This window comes from Drosophila ananassae, chromosome 2R, assembly GCF_017639315.1.
Source record: "Drosophila ananassae strain 14024-0371.13 chromosome 2R, ASM1763931v2, whole genome shotgun sequence".
Classification (NCBI taxonomy): domain Eukaryota; kingdom Metazoa; phylum Arthropoda; class Insecta; order Diptera; family Drosophilidae; genus Drosophila; species Drosophila ananassae.
This window is the reverse complement of record NC_057928.1, coordinates 13145499-13167751: the sequence shown is the minus strand read 5'-3', so window position 1 is coordinate 13167751 and position 22253 is coordinate 13145499. Positions and strand designations below refer to the sequence as shown.

Sequence of the window (22253 nt, the reverse complement as noted above, 5' to 3'; positions counted from 1 at the left end):
AGCTTTTTTAGCCAAATTTAGTGTGACTGTATTCCCAGGTAACTGTTTTTGGTGTACCAGCCAACGCGAAACCTGGCCACACCCTTTTCGCCTCTGGGCACATTGTTCGCCTTTCGCACGCTTTTTTTCCAGCGATTTTGCGTGTAAATTTCGTCGTTAAAACATAGAAAAACAGCAGAAACCATGGCGCAGTTCGACCTGACACGCATCAACTGTCAATATCTGGACAGGCATCTCACTTTCCCGTTGCTGGAGTTCTTGTGCGGCAAGGAGGTTAGAAAATTTGCAAGGCGGTGCTCCCTCAGTTGTCGTGTCACCAGATAATGTAATGTATGTGTATTTTCCGGTTCCTTGCAGATCTACAACCAACAGGAGCTGCTGGAGTACATCCTGGAGACGGTGAACAAGACCAACATGATTGATTACACCATGGACACGAGGAAGCGTCTCAATCTCAGCCAGGAGATGCCCGAGGAGCTGGTGCAACGGAAAGCGGAGGTCCTGGCCACGCTCAAGCAGCTCCAGAACGAGGTGGCACCTATCATGAAGGCCACCGACATCCTCAAGAACGGCGAGAGCATGAAGGACTCCAAGACTTTCGTCAATGCCCTGCAGAAGGACTACAACTTCAAGGTGGAGCATCTGGAGAGCGCCTACAAGCTGGCCAAGTATCTGTACGAGTGCGGCAACTACCAAGAATCCACCTCCTACCTCTACTTCTGCCTGATTGTCATGTCGCCCAACGACAAGGTGAGAAATATCTTCGATTTTAGATATCCATTCAATGGTTTTATTTCTCGAATCCTTGTAGAACTACCTGAACGTGTTGTGGGGTAAGCTCGCTGCCGAAATCCTGACCCTTAACTGGAACACCGCTCTAGAGGATCTGACGCGCCTGCGCGACTACATCGACAGCGCCAACTTCAGCACAATCCAGGCCCTGCAGCAGCGCACCTGGCTGATCCACTGGTCCGTCCTGGTGTTCTTCAATCACCCCAAGGGACGCGACCTCATCATCGAGATGTTCCTGTACAAGCCCCTGTACTTGAACGCCATCCAGACCATGTGCCCCCACATTATGCGCTACTTGGCCACCGCTGTGGTGATCAACCGCACGCGTCGCAATGCCCTGAAGGATCTGATCAAGGTGATCCAGCAGGAGTCCTACACCTACCGCGATCCCATCACCGAATTCCTGGAGTGCCTGTACGTCAACTTCGACTTCGAAGGCGCGCGTCTGAAGCTGCATGAGTGCCAGACCGTGATTTTGAACGACTTCTTCATCGTTGCCTGCTTGAACGAGTTCGTGGAGGATGCCCGCCTGATGATCTTCGAGACCTTCTGCCGCATCCACCAGTGCATCACCATCAGTATGCTGGCCGACAAGCTGAACATGAAGCCAAATGAGGCCGAGTGCTGGATCGTCAACCTAATCCGTAATGCCCGTCTGAACGCGAAGATTGATTCTAAGCTGGGTCATGTGGTCATGGGAACCCAGCCCCTGAGTCCTTACCAGCAGCTGGTGGAGAAGATTGACTCGCTGTCGATGCGGTCGGAGCATTTAGCCGGGTTGATTGAGCGCAAGAGCAAGCAGAAGAACCAGGAATCGATCGACTCCTGGAAGTACTACTAGGCGTTTGTCTGACTTTAATCCACACCACTTAATTAAGACACTTTGTACCCATTTAAATACCCGATGATTGCGCGCAATCGAGCGAATAAACCAACATCCCTGTTCGCTCTATTCAACATTTAATTTTATTTCCATTGGAATCGGTTTAAGTTGTGTTATACGAAAAACAATACAAGGCGGGAATTTTCAATTTCGCTAGCCTACAGAATGCAAACGTCTCCTAGTCCTAAAACTAGCTGCTTGTACCTACGAACTGGTGCTGAATTTGGATCCTGACTCCTAATCACACGATTGATTGCTACCTCAACTTTTTCTTAACTACCAGCCAGGAGCGCACAGGCAGATCCTGAAGGTGGACGATCCACTTCCGTGCTATGAGTAGCCACAATATGCCGTACACCACGCAGATGGCAGACTCCAAGTAATATCCATCAAAGGCTATCTCGCATTTGCCCTCCGATGCTTCACAGCTCTGCAAAAAGGAGAAACATATAAGATGGAAACAGAAAAAGTAACACAGTCATCGCACCTGCTGCTCCTCCTTTCCGAGACATTCGTTGGCAGGGATTGTCGAGCATTTTTTCCAGGTTAGAACGTCGACCAACCACAGAACCACTGTGTTGGGCCAATTGCCACCCAGGTTGCAGAGAGTATTGAGGAACGTCATGTATGTGCCTCCCACAGCGGGATCCGAGATCTTGGCAAAGAAGGCCATGGCAGCCACGAACATGGAGTAGAGGAACACCTGGTAGCACGCGTAGCTGGTGACCAACAAGGCGTAGTAATAAACCGGGGGAGATCCTCCTTTGATAATGTATGGTGTGGCGTAGGCGAAGAGAGTGGCCACCGAGGCCATGACAATCCGATAGGGGATAGCTTTCAGGTAGACGTCCATAGGACGCGGTCCGTTGGTATAACGTCCCACCGCCAGCGGCAGGATGAGCTGCAGTGGAATCAGAGGGATGGCCAGCAACGCCAGCTTGTCCTTAGGCACTCCGGCATCAATTAATTTTAGACTCGTAACCGCATCCGAAGCGGCAAAGGTCACTTTCACAGTCAGCAGGATAACAGCCAGTATTTGAACGGGACGCTTGCGAACCATGTCCCACAGAATCTTGTAGCTCTGGTGAATGTTCAGCTCGTGCTCCTCTGTGTAGCGGGCATCCATGTGGGCATCCTCGATGTCATTTTCTTTTTTGAAAATGGCAACCAATGTGGTGGCCACGATGAATGTGATGCCCCAGAACCACAGGAAGCGAGGCAGCGTGATCATGCCCTCCTCCAGCGGCGAGTCCCTGAGGTAGGTGTTGCAAAAGTCCTTCGACTCCAGGGCAATGAACACGACATAGCCCAGGAAGTAGCCAGCGGTCTGTCCGACACTATTGCAGGTGGAAGCGTAGCCCACATTGCATCGCTTCAGCATGGTCAATGCCCAGCCATCCACGGCAATATCCTGAGTGGCAGCCAGGAAGTTGAGGAGGAAGAAGAGTAGCGTGAGAAGTGGCACATTTGGTTCCACGCCGTTACCGCCTAGCCATTGATCCACATGCAGGGAGAGCAGCAGCATGAAGGCACCCAACAAGTACTGCACCGGCACCAGCCACGATTTCCTGCGGCCAAACCGACGGATGTACAGAGAGTCCACGATGGGAGCCCAGAGAAGCTTTAAACTAAATGGCCAGTAGGCGAAGGAGAACTCTGCCTGCTGCTTGTAGCTGGCTCCTCTATTCTGCAGGAGCATGGGAATAGCGGCAATAAGGCCAATGGGTATACCCTGCAGTATGTACAGAAACAGAAGTATGGCTATGTTTTTTCTGTCTCCCCGGATGTCTGGTTTTGGTTCATCCTTATGTTTGTGCAGAACTTCAGCCCTGGAGGACTCCTCAACCAGCAACTGGCGATCCCCATCCATACCGTCCTTCTTTCTCCGTATGGCAGACATTCTGAAGTCCTGTAAAGAGCTAATTATGAAATACACCTGCCACTCAATCAGGCCACCGCTCTCACCTGTTCCCCTAATCACCAAAACGAAAAAAACAAACGAAGTCCACGTCACTCAATTCCTAAGCTTTTTTTGTGAAATTCCCAGAATTATTCGTCGTTGCTTTTAATTTTGAGGGGTTCCAGCTCCAGTCTTACATAAATCGAATCTGGTTTAATTTTATTAATTAAAGCATTTTTGCCAACTCAAGTTTTCAGGCCGTGGCATATGTTTGTTGACGTTCCAAAATATTAATTACAGCGATTGATAACACCTCCGGGTGCGGTCATACTGATTTATCGAAATTCAAATCGGCGGCGGGAAAAAAAGCTCAAGCCAGTAACTCCTATTCTCATTTAATATATTGCTTATGTATATGGCATTTTTGTAAGGAGTTTCCACAGTTGACCCCCTTCTGATAGCCATAGCTCTGCCAATTTTAATCCGATCTGGAAATAGCATACCATTTTGAGCTCAGCGCATCGCGTAGCTCCATTCCTCATTTAAAACATTGCTTAAATACCATTTTGAAATTTTTCAAATTTTTTCAAGGGGTACCCCTCTAAAAAAGTGGAGTTTCCCAATTTCCCCAGTTGACCCCCTTCCGATAGCCATAGCTCTCCCAAATTTAATCCGATCTGGAAGTGGCAAACCATTTTGAGCTCAGCGCATCGCGTAGCTCCATTCCTCATTTAAAATATTGCTTAAATACCAATTTGAATTTTTTCAAATTTTTGCAAGGGGTACCCCTCTAAAAAAATGGAGTTTCCAACATTCCTCAGTTGACCCCCTTCCGATAGCCATAGCTCTGACAATTTTAATCCGATTTGGAAATAATATACCATTTTGAGCTCAGCGCATCGCGTAGCTCCATTCCTCATTTAAAATATTGCTTAAATACCATTTTGAAATTTTTCGAAATTTTGCAAAAAAGCATGCTCCCCTATAAAAAAGTGGGGTTTCCCAATTTCCCCAGTTGACCCCATTCTGATAGCCATAGCTCTGCCAATTTTAATCCGATCTGGAAATAGCATACCATTTTGAGCTCAGCGCGTTGAGTAGCTCCATTCCTTATTTAAAATATTGCTTAAATACCATTTTGAAATTTTTCGAAATTTTGCAAGGGGTACCCCTATAAAAAAGTGGGGTTTCCCAATTTCCCCAGTTGACCCCCTTCTGATAGCCATAGCTCTGCCAATTTTAATCCGATCTGGAAATAGCATACCATTTTGAGCTCAGCGCATCGCGTAGCTAAATTCCTCATTTATAACATTTCTTAAATACCATTTTGAAATTTTTCGAAATTTTGCAAGGGGTACCCCTATAAAAAAGTGGGGTTTCCCAATTTCCCCAGTTGACCCCCTTCTGATAGCCATAGCTCTGCCAATTGTAGTCCGATCTGGAAACAGCATACCATTTTGAGCTCAGCGCGTTGAGTAGCTCCATCCCTCATTTAAAATATTGCTTAAATACCATTTTGAAATTTTTCGAAATTTTGCAAGGGGTACCCCTATAAAAAAGTGGGGTTTCCCAATTTCTCCAGTTGACCCCCTTCTGATAGCCATAGCTCTGTCAATTTTAATCCGATCTGAAAATAGCATACCATTTTGAGCTCAGCGCGTTGAGAAGCTCCATTCCTTATTTAAAATATTGCTTAAATACCATTTTGAAATTTTTCCAAATTTTGCAAGGGGTACCCCTATAAAAAAGTGGGGTTTTCCAATTTCCCCAGTTGACCCCCTTCTGATAGCTATAGCTCTGCCAATTTTAATCCGATCTGGAAATAGCATACCATTTTGAGCTCAGCGCATTGAGTAGCTCCATTCCTTATTTAAAACATTGCTTAAATACCATTTTGAAATTTTTCGAAATTTTGCAAGGGGTACCCCTCTAAAAAAATGGAGTTTCCAACATTCCTCAGTTGACCCCCTTCCGATAGCCATAACTTTGCCAATTTATATCCGATCTGGAAATAGCATACCATTTAGAGCTCAGCGCATCGCGTAGCTCCATTCCTTATTTAAAACATTGCTTAAATACCATTTTGAAATTTTTCGAAATTTTCCAAGGGGTACCCCTCTAAAAAAATGGAGTTTCCAACATTCCTCAGTTGACCCCCTTCCGATAGCCATAGCTCTGCCAATTTTAATCCGATCTGGAAATAGCATACCATTTTGAGCTCAGTGCATTGAGTAGCTCCATTCTTCATTTAAAATATTGCTTAAATACCATTTTGAAATTTTTCGAAATTTTCCCTATAAAAAAGTGGGGTTTCCCAATTTATCCAGTTGTCCCCCTTCCTATACTCTTTAAATATAAAAATCTGCCAGCCTATTAATATAAAAATTACGTTTGTTTATACAGAATTGTTTATTGTAGAAAATTATTAGAGTATGATTTAAATATAAAAGAAAATATTTTTTTTTCGCACAATGCAAAACGGGTTAAAATTCCATTGGGAGGACAATGGGGAGCATGAAATGGCTATTTTTGGCCAACTTCTCCCTGCAACAAGCCAGACAGAAGTATATGCGTGGTATATACACACGAGCCGCTCCAACTGCTTGGGTTGACTTCCAGAGTCCCGATAAGATACAAATTTGTTGTTTTTGCGTAACTGGAACACAAAGTACAGTGTAGGTCATGAAATCAGCACTTGAGATTCTTCGAGAAACTGAAATATCAGCTGGACCTAGAAGATTGGCAATAACAATATGCTTAGAAAGCTAATTTAACTTTCCTGAAACTCAATGGACCTATTCACTTGCCCAAAATTGTACTTACACAATAAAGACACATCAAAATGCAGATTATATTCAACGAACTCCCAGCATTTCCCCACAAAAACACCGACACATTTGTTTTGCAGCTTTTGTTTTAATAATAAAGTGAATTACTGAGAGCATTTTGCTTACTTGCTTGGCGAACACATTCATATGTTTCGTTATAATTAAAAGTAATTACTGATACAGGCTCCAGCACCCGGCATCTCGAATAACAATTTCAATTTCCAAATACGTATCAATTTTGTTGTTTTTGTTTAATTAAAAATAAAGACAAAACTGGTTTTTGCTTGCTCTTCTCTCTTCTAGAGGAATATGCAATATTTGTGACTGGGGGATTCTATATGATTTTTATAGTTAGGCTTAAATTCTAATTAAGTGTTCAATTGAAACTCTCTGCTGGCTGGATGGAGGGCAGGCTTGTTATTCTGTTTGTTCTGGTCTGGTCTGGGCTTTCATTTACTTTCATGGTTTCGTGGTTTACTGTTCAACTCTCTGCTTGTTTTTCATTTCGCTCATCTGGTCTGGCGTGCTCCAGCTCAATTAAATTTCGTGGAAGGCCGTTTAGCTTTTAACCGTGTTTTTCGCTTCCTGCCCACTTGGCTTTACTTGGCCGGCGATGATCCGAAGACCGGCTCCTCCCATTTGTGGTGCACCTCGGGCGTCAGGTTGCTAATCTGCACGTGCACCGCTTGGTGCTTCTCGTACTTGGGTGGAATGGCGCACAGACGATATTTGACCTCGTCCCCGGGCATGGGCACGTATTCTCCTTCGATGCTGTGGGACGAAAGTACGATTATTTTTTTTTTTTGAAAATTTAAGGTTTTTAAGAGCCTAAAGGTCAAATGCATTATTCATCACTTACTCGGAAACATGACAGAAAACGTCCTCGCCACCGGCGCTAGGCGTAATAAAGCCGTGTCCTTTGGTGCGGCTGAAGGATTTCACCACGCCGGTCACCATGGGGTTTTCCATTGCCCGAGCGGAGCTAATTTTTGTGTGAATTTGTGTTTGTTTTTGCGTTTGCGCGTGTTTTGGTTTAGCCAGAAATTTCATGCCAGAAAGGGAAAGGGAAGGTGCAGGAAGAAACAATTAAATCAATGTTAGATGAAGGAACATGGGCAGAGGAAGAAAACAGTTTAGGGTGCTTACATTACACGGCCATTAAGGAACAATAAAAATCTAAATGTAGGATGCCCACTTAAATACTTAATAAAATAATAATTTTTATGAATTCTAAAGTATAAAGTCATTATCTATTAAAGACAAAGATATTTCACTCGACATTTTTCATCCCTAAGCTTATTTTTATAACCGGAAACCCCAATTTAGAAAAGCCTACATCAAGGACATTGATGGACATCGAGTTCCTCTCATCCTTCATAACCCCTTCTCAAACTACCACTGCAATAAAAAGCCTAAATCGTTGGGTTCCGGGGCCAAACCCTGACCAGGATGGTGGGGTAAATGGGGGCGGGAGGAGGACTTACGTCGAGGCCGTGCGGGTGCGCCGCGTTATTATGGGACTGGGTAGCTGCAGCGAGGCGTTTGGGCTGTGGCTGTTGTGATGGAAGACCGGCGGCTTGGCGGTCAGCAGCTTCTCGGGCGTCCTTGGCTCGGCCATGGCTATTTTCTCTCTCTTTTCCCTTCCTCTCCTGGCGGCACAAGTTTAGTAGAAGCGGCTTTGCGCGTGTGTGCGTGTGGCGGCGTTCAAAGGTCTGGGTGTGTGGGTGAGTGGACGGCAGCCAAGTCTGTTGAGTTCAAGGCCAAGGGAAGGGGGTATGTTGGGTTAGTCAGCCAGCAAATTGCGATGCGCTAATTTAGCTTTTTCAATGTTGCTTACCACGCAATTTCTCCCACTTCAATTAACACCTTTCGGATGATTTACCTCTGGAACTGGAGCTTCCTGGGTCGGCTTTCACGCTTTCTCTCTCGCTCCTTGACACCCACACTGATGCAATCTTTAAACGCAAGGAGAAATGCCGGTTGGTCGCCTTGTTTTTATATAACTAACAGGCCGATGTCCCTGAACTTTGTTCACTATGAAGCTTTGGCTTTTACAACCTCTAGGGGATAGTATTTTTCTAAGTTTCCTGCGCGCTTTTAAAGGATTTAACTTTTTCAACGAATGGCGGCTGCGAAGGCGTCAAGACTTTCAGAGTGACCGTTTCAAAGTGGGCGAAAAATGTACAACGATATCGAATCAAAGCCACAAATATCGATATCTAGTCGATTATTAAATCTCAACCTGGAGAAATTGAACTTTAATAAATGCTTTATCTAAAGTTCTTATAAAAACCAATTTACATCAAAGCTTTTAAAAACAATTCAATTTCAAAATACATGTATCATATCTCAGATATGTCGCTGCACCCCATCTTATCAATACTCACGTCACTCACGAAGGCTCATCTCTAAGAAGTTGTCGAAATTAAAATTTGAGCGTCTTTCTTGTAAAATTGTTTAAAAGCAGCATAAATCCATTAAAACTACCAATGTTCATGTAATCTTTAAGGCCACTCAAGATATGAGCGACACGGAGAGCGCCGAGGTCGATGGAGACCTGGGGGATGAGATATACTCATCGGACAGCAGGGATTCCGTTCAGCCCGTAGTGCGATTTCCAAGCAGGCTCAGAATTGTCACCCAGGACGAGCTCCTTTTCAATCCTGGTGGGGACAACGCTGACGGTAGTTCCATTGACGACGTCGAGTCCGTCGGATCGGCAGACCAAGGACGAGCTTCCAATTTCCAACTCAGCGATGAGGACTACATGGATGATGATAACGTGCCTCCCATATTGCGTGGCCCAAACAGGCGAAGAAGAATTGTCACCCGGAACGAACCAGTAGGAAATCCCAGTCTAGACGACTTAGCGGACGGTAGTTCAGTTGACGAAGTGGAGTCTGTGGAATCGGCAGACCAAGGAGGTAGCTCCGACGACATGCAGTTCATCGACAGACTGATATTCGAAGTCAGGGTGGCGAGAGCCTTGAATGAGATGGTCGAGCCGCGCTACAATCGTGAAGACGAAGCAGAGCCGAGTGTCAATCAGGAGGGCCAAGAAGGAGGACCTGTGGAGGAAGATTCAAATGATAACCAAGAGGTGCCCGTTGACGAGCAGGTTCCGCAGGAAGAGCCGCAACCGCCAATGGAAGCTCAAGCAGAGCCAAGCATAGAAGATGCCGCTCCAAGGCCAAGTCCACCGCGCATTTCTCGACGATCCCAAGCCCAGGAACCCGTTGTTATCTCATTGGACTCCCCATCTCCTCCCAAAAAGCGAAAGCGAGTGTCTTCCGCGAACACAAGTCTGAAGAAGTCGCCGGAGAACAAACCCCCCGCAAATCTTGACGATGAGGACGACGGCCTGACCTGCCCCATTTGCCTGGACTCCTGGGAGATGAGCGGTGATCACCGTTTAGTATCCCTTCGGTGCGGCCACCTCTTTGGGGAATCATGCATCCGTCGCTGGCTGAACGAAAGTCAACGCCAGTCCTCTGTGAAGGTCTGCCCCCAGTGCAAGACCAAAGCCACTTTCCGCGATATTCGGCATCTGTATGCCAAGCGCATTCAGATGGTGGACACTGAGATAAGGGAGCAATTGGAAACTGAGCGCAGGCGTACACAAACTTTAACGACAGAGCTGGCAACCGCCAAGCTGGCTCACACACTGACCGCCGAGAAGTTATCGGCTCTGCAGAGGGATTACGATCGGATCAAAGAGCTTTTGCGAGCTGGAGGGAGTCGAGGAGCCTTTTCTGGCGAGGGAGCCGGTAGTGCCGGGCAGGTAGGCATCAATCAACTGGCCTCCCACCGGCTGTATATGGAGAAAAACTTTGAAATCACCCGGGAACCGGGATGTCGGGTGTTGCTATATTCCGCCAAACACTCAATACTGGTGGCTTCCCAAAAAAGTGCCCAAAACCTGTTTCCCGGCTATGGAGTGCGCTTCATCGACCCGCCAACGTTTAGGCCGCTGCACTTTCTCCACACCTCCGCCCTGTTGGTGAGGGATATTGCCTTTAGCGAGTCGCAGCACATGCTCACCGTGGCCAGCCGGGAGCCGAAGATCAAACTGTTTGACATTCGGACAAGACTGTGCTCCTCCATGTTCACGGCACACGACAAGATGCTATGGTCCTGTGCTCTGGACAGGAACGAGCGGGAGCACTTCTTGTATGGCGGAGATCTGCGCGGTGGAGTCTACATCTACGATACAAGGTTTCCGGAAACCATACTCAGCGAGTTCCAAGCGGAAGGTAAGTCGGACACGAGGTGCAAAAATCCAATAAAACATTGAATTCCCTTTTCAGAAAACTTTAGTCCTGTGATACACATTGTTGCGGTGCCCCCGAACAAGACTTTCTCCAGTGGTGGCTTCCTGGTCTGCCAGCTCACCGCACTGACCTTCTACGAGTATGAAGCGGCCAGTGAAGCTGCGGTCGCAACCCGGCTCAACGTGGAAGGACCCTTCCTCTCCATGCAGTACGATTCCGTGCTGGACACGCTGCTGATCTCTGCGAGATCCAATTCCAACGCACCCCAGTCCCGGTTCATTCTCGGGAAGTTAGCCAAAATGGACAATACCCCGGTGCTGAAAGTGATGGCCACAGTTTACGGTTCAAAGGCCACACCAATTATGACACGTCCGACCCAACTGGGCGTGGAGGATAACACCCTGATTGTGGGTTATCTGCAGGACACAAAACAGCTGATGATGCACGACGTGCGACGGGAGGAGCGCGTTCAGACGATGCCTGTTAACGAGGTTATCTACGATATCTGTCCAGTGGCCACCCAGGCGGGATCCTACCTGGCCGCCCTCACCGACAACAAGTGTCGCGTCTACAAGGTCAACAGTTCTAAGCGATGATACGAGCGCATGTGTTTTCCATGAAAATGCCCAAAGAGAATTTTTTCTATTCGATTTCTGTGAAATGCCAGAACGAACTTTTGGATAGTTCATAATTTTTAAGTTAAGTTTTTCATATTTTTCCTTTTTATTAAACAACTCGCGTACAAGTTTTCTCTGAACATAAATTTAAGTGTACTTCATGTTCCAATTTTTGATTCTGGATTTCAATTTTGAATGTTCGTAGTCGTCGTTCGGTTGTGATTGATTAAGTTTTGTAAAAAAACAATAGAAAATGTTGGTTCGATTAATAATATACATATAAAGCTATACAAAAATGTGTTATCCATACAATATCCTTTTTGTGTTTAAATACATACTATATATGCGCATTTATAGATGCTCCTAAGCGAAGATTTGGGAATGAGCGAATAGCTGGACAGTCTCTGAAATGTTTTCAACATTTGTTCAATACAATATAGTATTTGGAAAATTCCTCGTTCTCAGAGGGGCGATCTAACTAAGTCTAAATGAATTCGGTTTACTTCTTGAGTCTTCAAGTCTTGAGTATTGTAAAAATTGTATCAAAAAGGTTAAATCGTTGGTCGTTTGCTGGTTACTTTTCTATTATGTTTTTGAGAAAATCAAAAACCTCTGTGGCCTGTGCTCCTACAATATAGTTGTATATGGTTTATAGTTATACGTATAGATTAGTGTTTTTTTGTTTTTTTTTTTGGGTAGTTGAAAGACGCAGATCTATACTTTTCAAGTATAATTTTGTATATTTTGTTGTGTTTTATTTGTGGTTTTTGTGTGTTGTCTGTGTGTGATTTGTGTTCTTTATAGTTAAGATTAGCGAATATACGTAATGTCGAGACGTATGGAGTCAGCTTAAAGAACTTAAACTTAAACTGCAAGAGAACTAAATGTACAGTAATCCGATAGACATATCTTTATATATATATATAAACACTAGATTCACTTAGGCTATACTAAACTCGAAACGAAGTCGGGGGGAAAAACGAAGATCTAGAACTAGCCAACTGAGGATTGGAAAACAGTCAAGATTTTCTCGAATTTTGCCGAAGAACTTTCTCAAAAGAATATAGAAATGTTTGAATGACAAATGCTATGACTCCCAGGACCTTTTTGGACCAAAAAAAACATCCAAGAGACAAAGATTTGAAACACTGAAATTTACGAGATCTTCAAAAAAGTTATAGTCCGAGTTAGACCAATCCCCAGTTGGGTAAAGATGGTTGAAAGATATCTTCAGCGAATGGGTTTCTAGGGTTCTGGTTCTGGGTCGCTTAATCGACGCGCGCATATCGCGGCACTATATCCTTGCTGATCCAGTAGTTGCAGGGCTCGAAGTCCTCCTGCGATTGCGCATCCTGGCCCACATTGATGACCCGTCGCTGGGGCTCGAAGGTCTGCACCGTTCCATGGGACACATAGTAGTAGAAGAGCTGCTGCATGGCGGACACAAAGCGACGCTGCTCCACGGTGTGTGGCTCATAGCGTCCCAGGATGGCTTGCACATCGGCGTCCACGGTGGCCAGCTGATCGGGGCCCTCGCCTTGGGTGACCACGTAGAACGGTACACCCAGTTGCAGTCTCGCGTTGGTGAGCAGCGGGCAGACAGTGCGAATATCTGTGATGATGGACACCAGCGACGCATAGCTGCTGGCGTTGTAGCGCTCGAGCACCTCCTCCGTGAGTCCCATGGCACCGATTTGGGAGTTCGTCAGATAGGCACGCACCTCCTCCCGAGTCCAGTTCGCGTGCAACTCGCGCAGCCTTTCAGAGTGGGCTTCGTGGGCAGTGGCTCCCATGACGAGCAGAGGCTTATCCGTTGCCTTATCCTGTTTCCACGACTCGGAAGGATGCTGGTAGAGAACGTCTCCATCGAGAACCAACCACTCGTGGCGCTGACCGGCGTTGAATTCTTGGGGCTGGGGGATGTCGACCGGGAAGTGCAGCCAGGTGTCCGGAGTGGCGGCCCAGAGGCGTTCACTGGATGCCTCGCGAAGGCACTCCACATCAGCGCACTCCAAAGTGCCCATCAGTTGCTGGTTGAGATTCTCCGAGACGCTCAAAGGTCTTCCGGGCAGAATAGCCGATCCGGATGAAGCCCACGCCCTGGTGTACAGGTCCTTCACCTTGTTGGAGGTCACCAGGGCAGTAACTAGAGTGGCACCAGCACGGTGTCCCAGCAATGTGACCGATTTCGGATCGCCACCAAAGTTCGCAATGTTCAGCTTGATCCACTTGAGCACGGCAATGATGTCGGTGAGAGCATAGTTTCCAGAAGTGGGAGGACGAGTCTCCTTGGTCAGAGCATCCAGGGCGAGGAAGCCGAAGACACCCAGTCGGAAGTTGGGACGCACGAAGATGACGTCGTGGGAGCGAGAGTAGCGTGCCGATGGACGCAGGATGCCAGGCGACGGTCCGGCCAGGGATTCAGCTCCAATCAGGACGACCACGGGCAGGGGATTTGTGTAGCGAACGTGCGGAGTGACCACATCCAGATACAGGCAGTCCTCTTCGCCCACCGTAGTTCCGTTGCCCAGTCTCTGGGTGCACACCACGCTGCTGTTGTGGGTCTGCAGGGTATCGTTCCAGCAGCCATCGATGCTGTCAACCAGTTCGGCTGGTCGCCACCTCAACCCGTCCACCGGCGGCTTGGCATAGGGAATTCCACGGAAGGCAAACGCTCCATCCTCCTTCACTCCCTCGACGGGTCCGCAACTGGTTACAGCCACAATGTAGCGTCCTTCGCGTAGGGGCGGTGATGTCAGGGTCTCGTGGGTCAGCACATAACCGATCACGGCCAGCAGGAGGACAAAGAGCAGGATGCCGAAAACAATCAGGGCATCGTCCACACTGCACTTGTAGCCACGCAGGCGGGTCAGAAGGGGCACGGGTCTTTCGCGTTCCTCCTCCTCGGCGGCCAGTTTCTGTTCAGCGGCCAGCTTCTCGTCCTTCAGGTCGCTTTTGATCTCATCAGTGCCGTTGGTCTTGACGGGAGCACGGTCCACAGTGTCCTGATCCTTGAGGGAATCATCCAGGGTCTCCATGGACGCCAGACCGGCCTTGCCCAGGCCCAACTCCACATCGTCGTTGTTCTTCTTTTTGGGAATCATGTTGGCGATGGGCAGTTTAATGGCGTTAAGAAGTCCTCTCTTTGGGGGCGCCTCGGCAGCATCTTCTGCGGGAGCAGCTTCGGCTGTAGCTTCTAAAAAAGGACACAGATTGGTAAGAGAACTAGGATATTTCCGGTTTTCTGGAAACTTACCCGACTTGGCATCTGCATCGCCATTAACCAGCTGTTTCTTCTCCTTCTCGGCAGCGGGTTTCCGGACAAAGAAGCTGCGCAGACGTTCTCCCAGTCCAGGACGCGCCTTCTGCTCATCCTTTCCAGAGGTGGTGGCGGCATCACCATTGGCCTCCTTGTCCTTGTCCTCCTCCTTCTCTTTTTCGAGCAGCTCACCCTCGGCACCGTCTCCCTCCGCCTTGGGCTTGTTCTTCATGAAGAAGCCGGGCAGCTTGAGCCCTCCGATGGGAATCTTCTTGGGCTTGACCTCGCGCTCCTCCTTGCTGATCTTTTTGTCATCACCCTCCGATGATTTGGTGCCATTCTCGGCAGGAATGTCGATGATCTCCTCCCCGTTTCCTGGCTTTTGGGTATCTCCTTCGACGGCTTTCTTTTCTGCCAGCGGAGAGGACTTCTTGCCGGCGTTCGGGGATGCTGGCTTGGAGGTCTGTGGACTGGGAGTCTTCTCCTTGGCATCGTCCTCCTTTTTGTCCAGCATTTTGTCGGTTTCCTTGGGCTCGTCCAATGCCTCCTGCTGGCTGGTTGTGGTCTCAGTTGGCGGGGTTTCCTTCTCCTCGAGTTCGCCCATCTTGTAGATAGTTCAAGATCGTTTAGAGAACTCTGTGAGAATTCTGGAACGAAAGTACGAACGAGAAAAAATAGTTCCTTAGTATGGTTTTGGAGTTTAAGATTCTCTGCCAAGACAAACCTTGACTTAGTTGAGGGAATAACTAGGTTACACTTTGGTTCTTGGTTTTTTTGAGTATTTTTAAGGATCTACGATCTAGGATCTATCACGATCGGTGGCTTGAATGCTTCTAGCTGCCGATGCCTGATGCAACCGATTTATATACCACTCGCTTTCGGACCGAAGGATCTGCAGCTGATCCTGGCAAATGTCAAAGCCGGCTGCTCTCCTCCATTGTCCTTGCACAATCACTTAAGGGTTTTCCTTTCTCTCTCTCTTTCTTTTTCTACCTGGTCTGGAAATCCTACCTGGAAAAGCGACCCATTCAGGTAGGACGCGGAAATTTGCTCGAATTTCCATCCTGGCATATACCATCCTGCCGTATGGAGTTTTTCGGGGCGGGAAGACCGCAAATTTATAATCGAGACAGCTGCTATATGTGATCCAATCCCCGTTACAGATCCTTCTTACGTTTTTCTTACAAAGTCTGTCATTTTGGTACGTGCGCCTGGTCGCCTTTCTCACATCTCACGTTCCCCGAAAAACACATCTCTCTTAATTGGCGAGAAACTATAAAATCAACGTGGCAGGCAGCCAAGGACATTCGGCAGGATCAGGATCATTATCCTGAAACGCCGCTCGCAGCGGGCTACGGTAGCAAATCACGTCCAGTCTAATCGACCGCACCAGAAACAGCTAGAAGTCATGAGAATTTTTCTTTTTTTTACTGAATTTTTAAATTAACTTTTACTGACTTTCTTTTTTAATGAGTAGGACATTATAATTGCATTAAGGAAAGTCAGGATACGTGATCGTTTAAAGGCCATTTAGGTTGGGAGACTATTTCTTGATAAAGTAGGTCCTTAAAGATTCTTTAAACAATCATTCTGAATCAGAAAATAATCATTTGACATTAGTTTTGATTAGAAATTTAACTGCAAGTCTTTTATAGCAATAGTTAAGCCCTTCTCCTAAAGTTTCTAGACTATTCCCCCTATTAGGGACATATTACAAGTCCATTACTTGTCACAAAAGATATGGCAAAGAAGAAACTGTGCCAAGTCGCGACCTCTGTCATGTAAATCAACCGAAATTCCATTATACTGTGAACTTAAAGTTCACATCGCATTGCGTGCCATAATCTCCCATCATTATCAGTTCATTCTTCAGTTTTTCCCGCTCTGGAGCGATTTGGTCAAATGGAAAAGTGGCAGGGCACGAGGAAAACACAAAACGACAAAACGAAACTGTAGACAGATCGAAAACTATAGCCAGCCAGCTCGACAATGTTGCGTATCGAAAGTGAAAAGAGTGTCACACATGACACTAAGAGTGGTCCGAGTGGGTTGGGGGACAGACGAGACGCATTGAAATCCAATTGAATCGGATTTCAGGGCATTAAAAAAAAACTAGGAGGGAACTGGCTGGTCTGGCCTAGGCCTGGGCCTGGGCCGGGAGTGGAGATAAGTTGTCGTCTGGCCGAAGTGTAGACGAGTCATGGGGTCGTCTATGTAAGCTTCCTTGTTGTTCTTGACGTACTAGTTGGAATCTATTCCGAGCAGAAGCGGGTCAAAGTAATTACAGTTCACTGGAAATGGAGTATCTGCGGTCACTATCTCTGAAGTGGATCTGTACAGTGCGTGTCAGGGCTGTAAAATGGATGAAAATGGGAGCATTTCAAAAAGATCTTGGCAAGCTGTGAGCTACCAATTAAGTCTTTATTTTCATCATAAAATAATTAAGAACTTACAATTTCCAAGGAAACTGTAATCAGTAATGCTAATACTATTTAATATTTAGCTTAGAACTTGACCATAAATTTCAGGCCTGTTATAAGCGACACATTCCTGTCTGCGATCATTGTTAATTAGCTGAGAAATGCCTGTGAAGTGACTTTCCCACTGGGAGGTCAAAGGCACAAAGTGGACGCACCCAAAACGCCATGAAAAGCGTTCGAAAGGAAAACAGTTCCATGTTGTCAAGTCACGCAGTTCCGCACTTTTCCCCACTGCCTTCCTGCCGTTTGATTCTTGGCGGCATTTGTATGTTTGGTCTGTAATTTGTCTTGGCTCGTAAATTAAATCAAATTCGAAACTTGCGTTTGACATGCAATTCGGCTTACTTCTCACAGCCAATCTGCACTCCCTTTCCAGCCATTTATCCATTATCCCCGAATTTTATTTCCATTTCATGCTTTTTTTACTGCCGACCATGGAAATTGCCGTTAAAACATAAAAAACTTACCACATATTAAGTAATATGGTAAGAGGGCATGGAACTGTACTAAATAGAGGATAAGGTTTTTGTTTTATGAAGAATTTTTTAAGGAATATCTCAAACTATATTTTGTTTATTTGAAAAACAGTTAATGTTGAAAAACATGAAAGAGCTTTTTAAAACACTTTCTAGAAGCTAGATTAGAAGCTGAAGCCTCGTAGATTCTCACTTGAGGGCAACTCATAAATTCAACTTTAATATCTCGTATCTAGGAACATGTCAAGAAACACTTAGAAATGCATAAAAATGCAATTGCTTTTGACCATTTATTAGGGTTAGAAAGTGGGGGAGATAACCTCTCCCAAGACCCAGGCCATAGTTTTAAGCCAAAACTGACTCTGATATGGAAGTTTTTAAGTGAGATACTGTACCTTTTAGAAATTAAAAAAGAGGGATTTGACAACTCAAACCTTTAATTTTATTAGATTTCTTTTAAATAAACCTTTTTTCCATGTTGAAACCCCTAAAACACGAGTTGCTACCATAATTTTAGTTACCAAACTAACGGCAGCCAAGCATGAAACGAAAACCGTCCGAAAGAAATGACAAAACGCTGGGGGAGATCTGGAAAAAAAGGGGCTACCCAGGGGTCGGGGCGAACAGTAGTCGGAGGAAGGAGTGTGGGAGGCTTAACCGATCTGCGTCCTGTTATTATTTATTACACTTCCTGTGCGCTAAGCTCACCCCAACACCTTCCACGTCATCTATGTATACCTGCTATGGGCTTGAAGCCAGTGAGTGAAGGTTCTGCCACCCCTCGCCAGATGGCGCTGTACACGCTGCGTGCGTGCTAACCGCCCGTAAGGTGTGAGGAGTTGGAACACACTATTTTGACATGCACTTTCCAAAGTGTTTGTCGTGCGTCCTGGTGTGTGGGTGCCGTTTATGCCCAATTAAACAGGATATTTGAACAATTTCAGGACACTCGTCGCAACCGGACATTAAGATCGACGGATAAAAAAAGCAATCGCTTAAGCCCGCCACCGCAAAGGTAGCTCGTAATTACAGGTACGAGGAAATTTGTCTAGACAGTCGCAACAAAAAACCAAAAAATGCACATAATTGCAATGCAATTTGGAGGCTCCAACTCATTTCCACCTCCTCGGCGCTGAGAGTCCTGCAATCAGCGCTAGATTCAATAACCTCAGGCGCAATAATTTTTCAATTTGCGCCTCCAATTTCCAGGTGAGGCTCCAAAGCGAAATCGCAAGACTTCTAACGAAGTCAATTTGTCATCCGGACGCCATGCTAATGGACTTCTGGTAGGGATGGAGCCTCCATCTCCTCCTCCTCCTCCTCCTCCTGTGTAGTTACAAGAACCGCCAACGGCTACTTTAAAATTACCTTTTAATATTTTGATCTAACAATTTATTATACGGCGGTTGGAGTTTGTTAATTTCATGGCTATTTATTCAAGCTGGCCAAGATCGGAGTATGATGAGCCACATATTCTCCAGGCAATCAAAAGAAGGGTGATTAATGATGAGATCTGACACGTGTTTGAAAATGAAATAGAAGGGGGCACCGCTGGAGTGTACTCAAGCATAAGATACACAAAAAAAAACTCATACAATCATAAGAATATTAAGTTCTTTTATGAAAAGTGAGCCCCAAGTTCTGCTCAGTGCATGTGAGTTGTTGTGGAAACCAGAAACCGCAAACCCCAAAAGGTTTGTATGCACGTGCGATGCCAGTTCCTCCGCTGCCCTTCGCGCTTTGATGGATGATTATCTCCGGGGGCAGGTATAGAGCGGAAATTGGTAAACGAGGACACAGTTCACGAGGTCCCAACAAACCTCAAAGGATCTCCGGACGGCGCTAAGCTGCGCGATAAGAGGAGCGAGGCATGAGGTTTCCCTGTTTTAAAAAAAAAGGCATTTTTATGAATTTGTAATTGCGCTCGAGAGACAAACCACTTGAAGAGATATGAAGTGGATAACCGGGTTGCGGGGAATTCAAATATTTGTTCTTACCCAGTAACCTGTTTTTCTTGGTCGTTTTTTTTAGATTTTATGAGTTGTTCTATTCGCCAGACGAAATATGTGCTGATATTTGGGTTATTACTATGAATGTAGCTACTATGTTTCATTTATTTCTATTTATCAAATGGCTTCCTTTTTTAATAAAATAAATATGACATTTTTTACGAATTGAATCAAGAGTGTAGGATAAAAATCTCCCTAATATATAACATATCTGAGCTATCATTTCCCAGCAATTAAAATTGAGAAACTGTACATCTGCTTGCCACTGTCTATAGGGTTTCAATTTTTGTGTCTCCGGCGTTTAGACTCTAGACTCGACTGTGTCCTTCCCTTTTTTTATTGCACATTCTGTTTCTGTTTTTTAAGATAAGCCAGATATCCTTCGAGATTAAAGGTCTGAGAATTCCTCGTAAACTGAACTCCACCCAGCGCAATTGAGTTTGTCAGTGTGGTATTTATGATACCGGAGGGTTCTTGTAACCCTCATTAGTCAATTGTCAGCAGCCCTTGAGGCAACCGATCGCATCCCAGCACTTGACTCGCTGATGTATTTACAATTTCCCAAAATGAAAACTATATTTTGGTTGTCTGTTGACCATGAACTCTGGGATGGTACCCCCTTTTTTTTTTTGTTTATCTGGGAGACTGGGGACAAGTGTTGAAAATATTGTTTGGTATTCTTGGGGCCCATTTCCTTCTCCATGTTCCTCTTAATTGTTGTTTACATTTCGAGGGAAAGCGGCAAACAACAATTTTCAAATTGAAATGTAACGGAGAGGAAAACTTTTGATTACATTTTGGGGGTAAAGTGAGAAAATGAGATACAACTACGCCACACTCATCATCGTCATCAGAGGATGATGTTCCTCATGGCTGTCGGCTTTGTCTTTTGAAAACTTGGCAAAACAATGAGGGAAGTTGGAAGTCGAGGCTGTGGGTTGGGATGGGGGAGTTGCCTCAATAAATCTCTTTCCGAATGCAAATGTTGCGTCAGCTTGCCATCATCACTTTTTTCACGTTTCCCCTCCTGTTTTTTTTTGTACTTCTTCGTCTTTTGTTGATGTTTTCCTGACTTTTTAGTTGGTCGGATGGGTCGATTCTCCGGAAGTCGCTTTCTGGAGCAAATCGAAAAGAGCAGCAGCTGCCAACTGGAACTTTCTTTTGGAGATCTCTGGATGGAGATCTTGGGGATTTGTGATCTTCCTCCTATGGTAATTGCCAGCGCCTATTAATTCATCATTGAATTATTGTTTCCTGGTATACCCTCCCAATTCGAATATATTCCTTTTTTTCTTTCACTTTTTGGGGATTTATTTCAGTTGGCGTCTGCCTGTGCATACAAATGATCTGAAAGGGTCCGCCGCACACTCTATTTTGGGAACAAGTCCCCAACTCCACTCGAATGTTGATAGATTGAAATATCTTTGGGATGGCGTTTGAGGATTAGCACACATTATGTTTATGAAATGTTCAAAAGGATTTGTCACGGCGCTGATTTATGTCGATATGGTTATGTTTTGCCTCGAACCCCGAAGACACGAGCTATTAGAAAGCATTTCACAAAAGGGGAGCTCTTCGAAAGAGCTGTCTGATCATTGACACGAGCCATTAGACCCCAAGATACATGCTGGAGGGAGGGATTAGTGCAATGGAATCGTGAAGTGCCATTAATCTTATTAAGAGCTTGCGAAGAAATATGTTCCACGGAGGTAATTTAAATTGTTTTGGTAACATTTTTCGATTTTAATTATGGGCTTTAAGATTCATTAGATTAAAGGATTTTCCTGATTTATTTGTATCTTGGGAATGTTTTTCAGAAACAATTTTAGAGATACTTTCCCCAGGAGAACCCTCATACTCCTCTTATAACTCTTCCCTCCCCAAAAATCTTGTTAAATTTTTACAATTCCCCAAACACTTGAGGTTGATCCTTACTTGTTTTTGTTTTTTTTTTTTGTGAATTCAGGAAAACACTACGTGTTGTTTTCCGTGATGATGAAATGCGGCAATTGGGAATAATCCGTGAATGTGAATCCGGAGGAACAGCGGGTGGGCATGTAGCAGAGCGTGAAACGAATCCGATGTCCTTCCTGCAGGACACTTAGGTGTGTATAACACACACGTACAGATTTTTTTTGTTTGTGTGTGTGATTTATTACGTTTTGTAGTTGTTGTTGTTATTTTTGTTGTTTAAAAATTCACAAAAATATTTGCGGGTTTTTAATTTTCTTTGCACTTTTTTTTTGTGAAAAAAACACTCACAATAGGAATATTTTTTGTTGTTTTTGATTTTTGCTACCTTTTTGTGTTTCTTGTTTCTATTTTGCGGCTTTCTTCGCGAATCTAGTGTCGGCGGCGGTCGTGGGTTGTGTCAAAGGACTGTGTGCGAACAGATACAAGATACAAGATACAGATACAAGGCGAACCGGAGCAGAGAAAAAAAGCGTGCGGCGTCGGTCAGAGCGTGGCTCTAACTGATGCCGTCCTCTCTTATTGTCAGTTTCGTGCCGCATTTGCCGGCTCTGTTCGGTTGGCTTGCGAGAGAGAGAAATGTTGGCAGTACACTGGGAGAAATTTTTGCGAAAACTAGGAATTACTAGATAGTTTAGATATTAAATGAGGTGAGTTCAATATTAAAAAGATTATTTAAAAATCTTGTTACTTCTAAAAATCAATTTCAAAGTTAAATAATTTAAAATTATATATTTCAGCCATGGTTTCTGTTTTATATTTCTACT

The 22253-nt window shown here is 45.3% G+C and overlaps 5 protein-coding genes across 6 annotated transcripts; 2 read left to right on the top strand and 3 right to left on the bottom strand.

The window, feature by feature from the left end:
• Positions 1 to 69: 69 nt before the first annotated feature.
• LOC6493373 (eukaryotic translation initiation factor 3 subunit E) lies at positions 70 to 1744 on the top strand. Its single transcript, XM_001957591.4, has 3 exons — positions 70 to 273; positions 358 to 750; positions 812 to 1744. The coding sequence occupies exons 1-3, from the start codon at positions 184 to 186 to the stop codon at positions 1631 to 1633; spliced, it is 1305 nt and encodes a 434-aa protein (XP_001957627.1). The 5' UTR covers positions 70 to 183; the 3' UTR covers positions 1634 to 1744.
• LOC6506568 (acetyl-coenzyme A transporter 1) lies at positions 1736 to 3882 on the bottom strand. The gene is made up of 3 exons (XM_001957592.4): positions 3641 to 3882; positions 2163 to 3584; positions 1736 to 2105 (listed from the first exon to the last, which is right to left on the bottom strand). Exons 2-3 carry the CDS (start codon positions 3573 to 3575, stop codon positions 1932 to 1934), a joined length of 1587 nt encoding a protein of 528 aa, XP_001957628.1. The 5' UTR covers positions 3576 to 3584; positions 3641 to 3882; the 3' UTR covers positions 1736 to 1931.
• A 2589-nt stretch (positions 3883 to 6471) lies between these two features.
• On the bottom strand, positions 6472 to 8594 carry LOC6506567 (cold shock domain-containing protein CG9705). The gene is made up of 4 exons (XM_001957593.3): positions 8241 to 8594; positions 7888 to 8148; positions 7263 to 7385; positions 6472 to 7174 (listed from the first exon to the last, which is right to left on the bottom strand). The coding sequence occupies exons 2-4, from the start codon at positions 8019 to 8021 to the stop codon at positions 7003 to 7005; spliced, it is 429 nt and encodes a 142-aa protein (XP_001957629.1). The 5' UTR covers positions 8022 to 8148; positions 8241 to 8594; the 3' UTR covers positions 6472 to 7002.
• A 148-nt stretch (positions 8595 to 8742) lies between these two features.
• LOC6493374 (E3 ubiquitin-protein ligase RFWD3) lies at positions 8743 to 12372 on the top strand. The gene is made up of 2 exons (XM_001957594.4): positions 8743 to 10656; positions 10711 to 12372. Exons 1-2 carry the CDS (start codon positions 8925 to 8927, stop codon positions 11268 to 11270), a joined length of 2292 nt encoding a protein of 763 aa, XP_001957630.1. The 5' UTR covers positions 8743 to 8924; the 3' UTR covers positions 11271 to 12372.
• Positions 11366 to 22027, bottom strand: LOC6506566 (neurotactin). Of its 2 annotated transcripts, none has more exons than XM_014909326.3 (3): positions 21451 to 22027; positions 14548 to 15197; positions 11366 to 14487 (listed from the first exon to the last, which is right to left on the bottom strand). In XM_014909326.3, the coding sequence occupies exons 2-3, from the start codon at positions 15152 to 15154 to the stop codon at positions 12560 to 12562; spliced, it is 2535 nt and encodes an 844-aa protein (XP_014764812.1). In that variant the 5' UTR covers positions 15155 to 15197; positions 21451 to 22027; the 3' UTR covers positions 11366 to 12559. The 2 variants fall into 2 exon arrangements, with proteins under 2 accessions (XP_014764812.1, XP_001957631.1); XM_001957595.4 differs by lacking the exon at positions 21451 to 22027 and adding an exon at positions 15275 to 15422.
• Between the last annotated feature and the right edge of the window lie 226 nt (positions 22028 to 22253).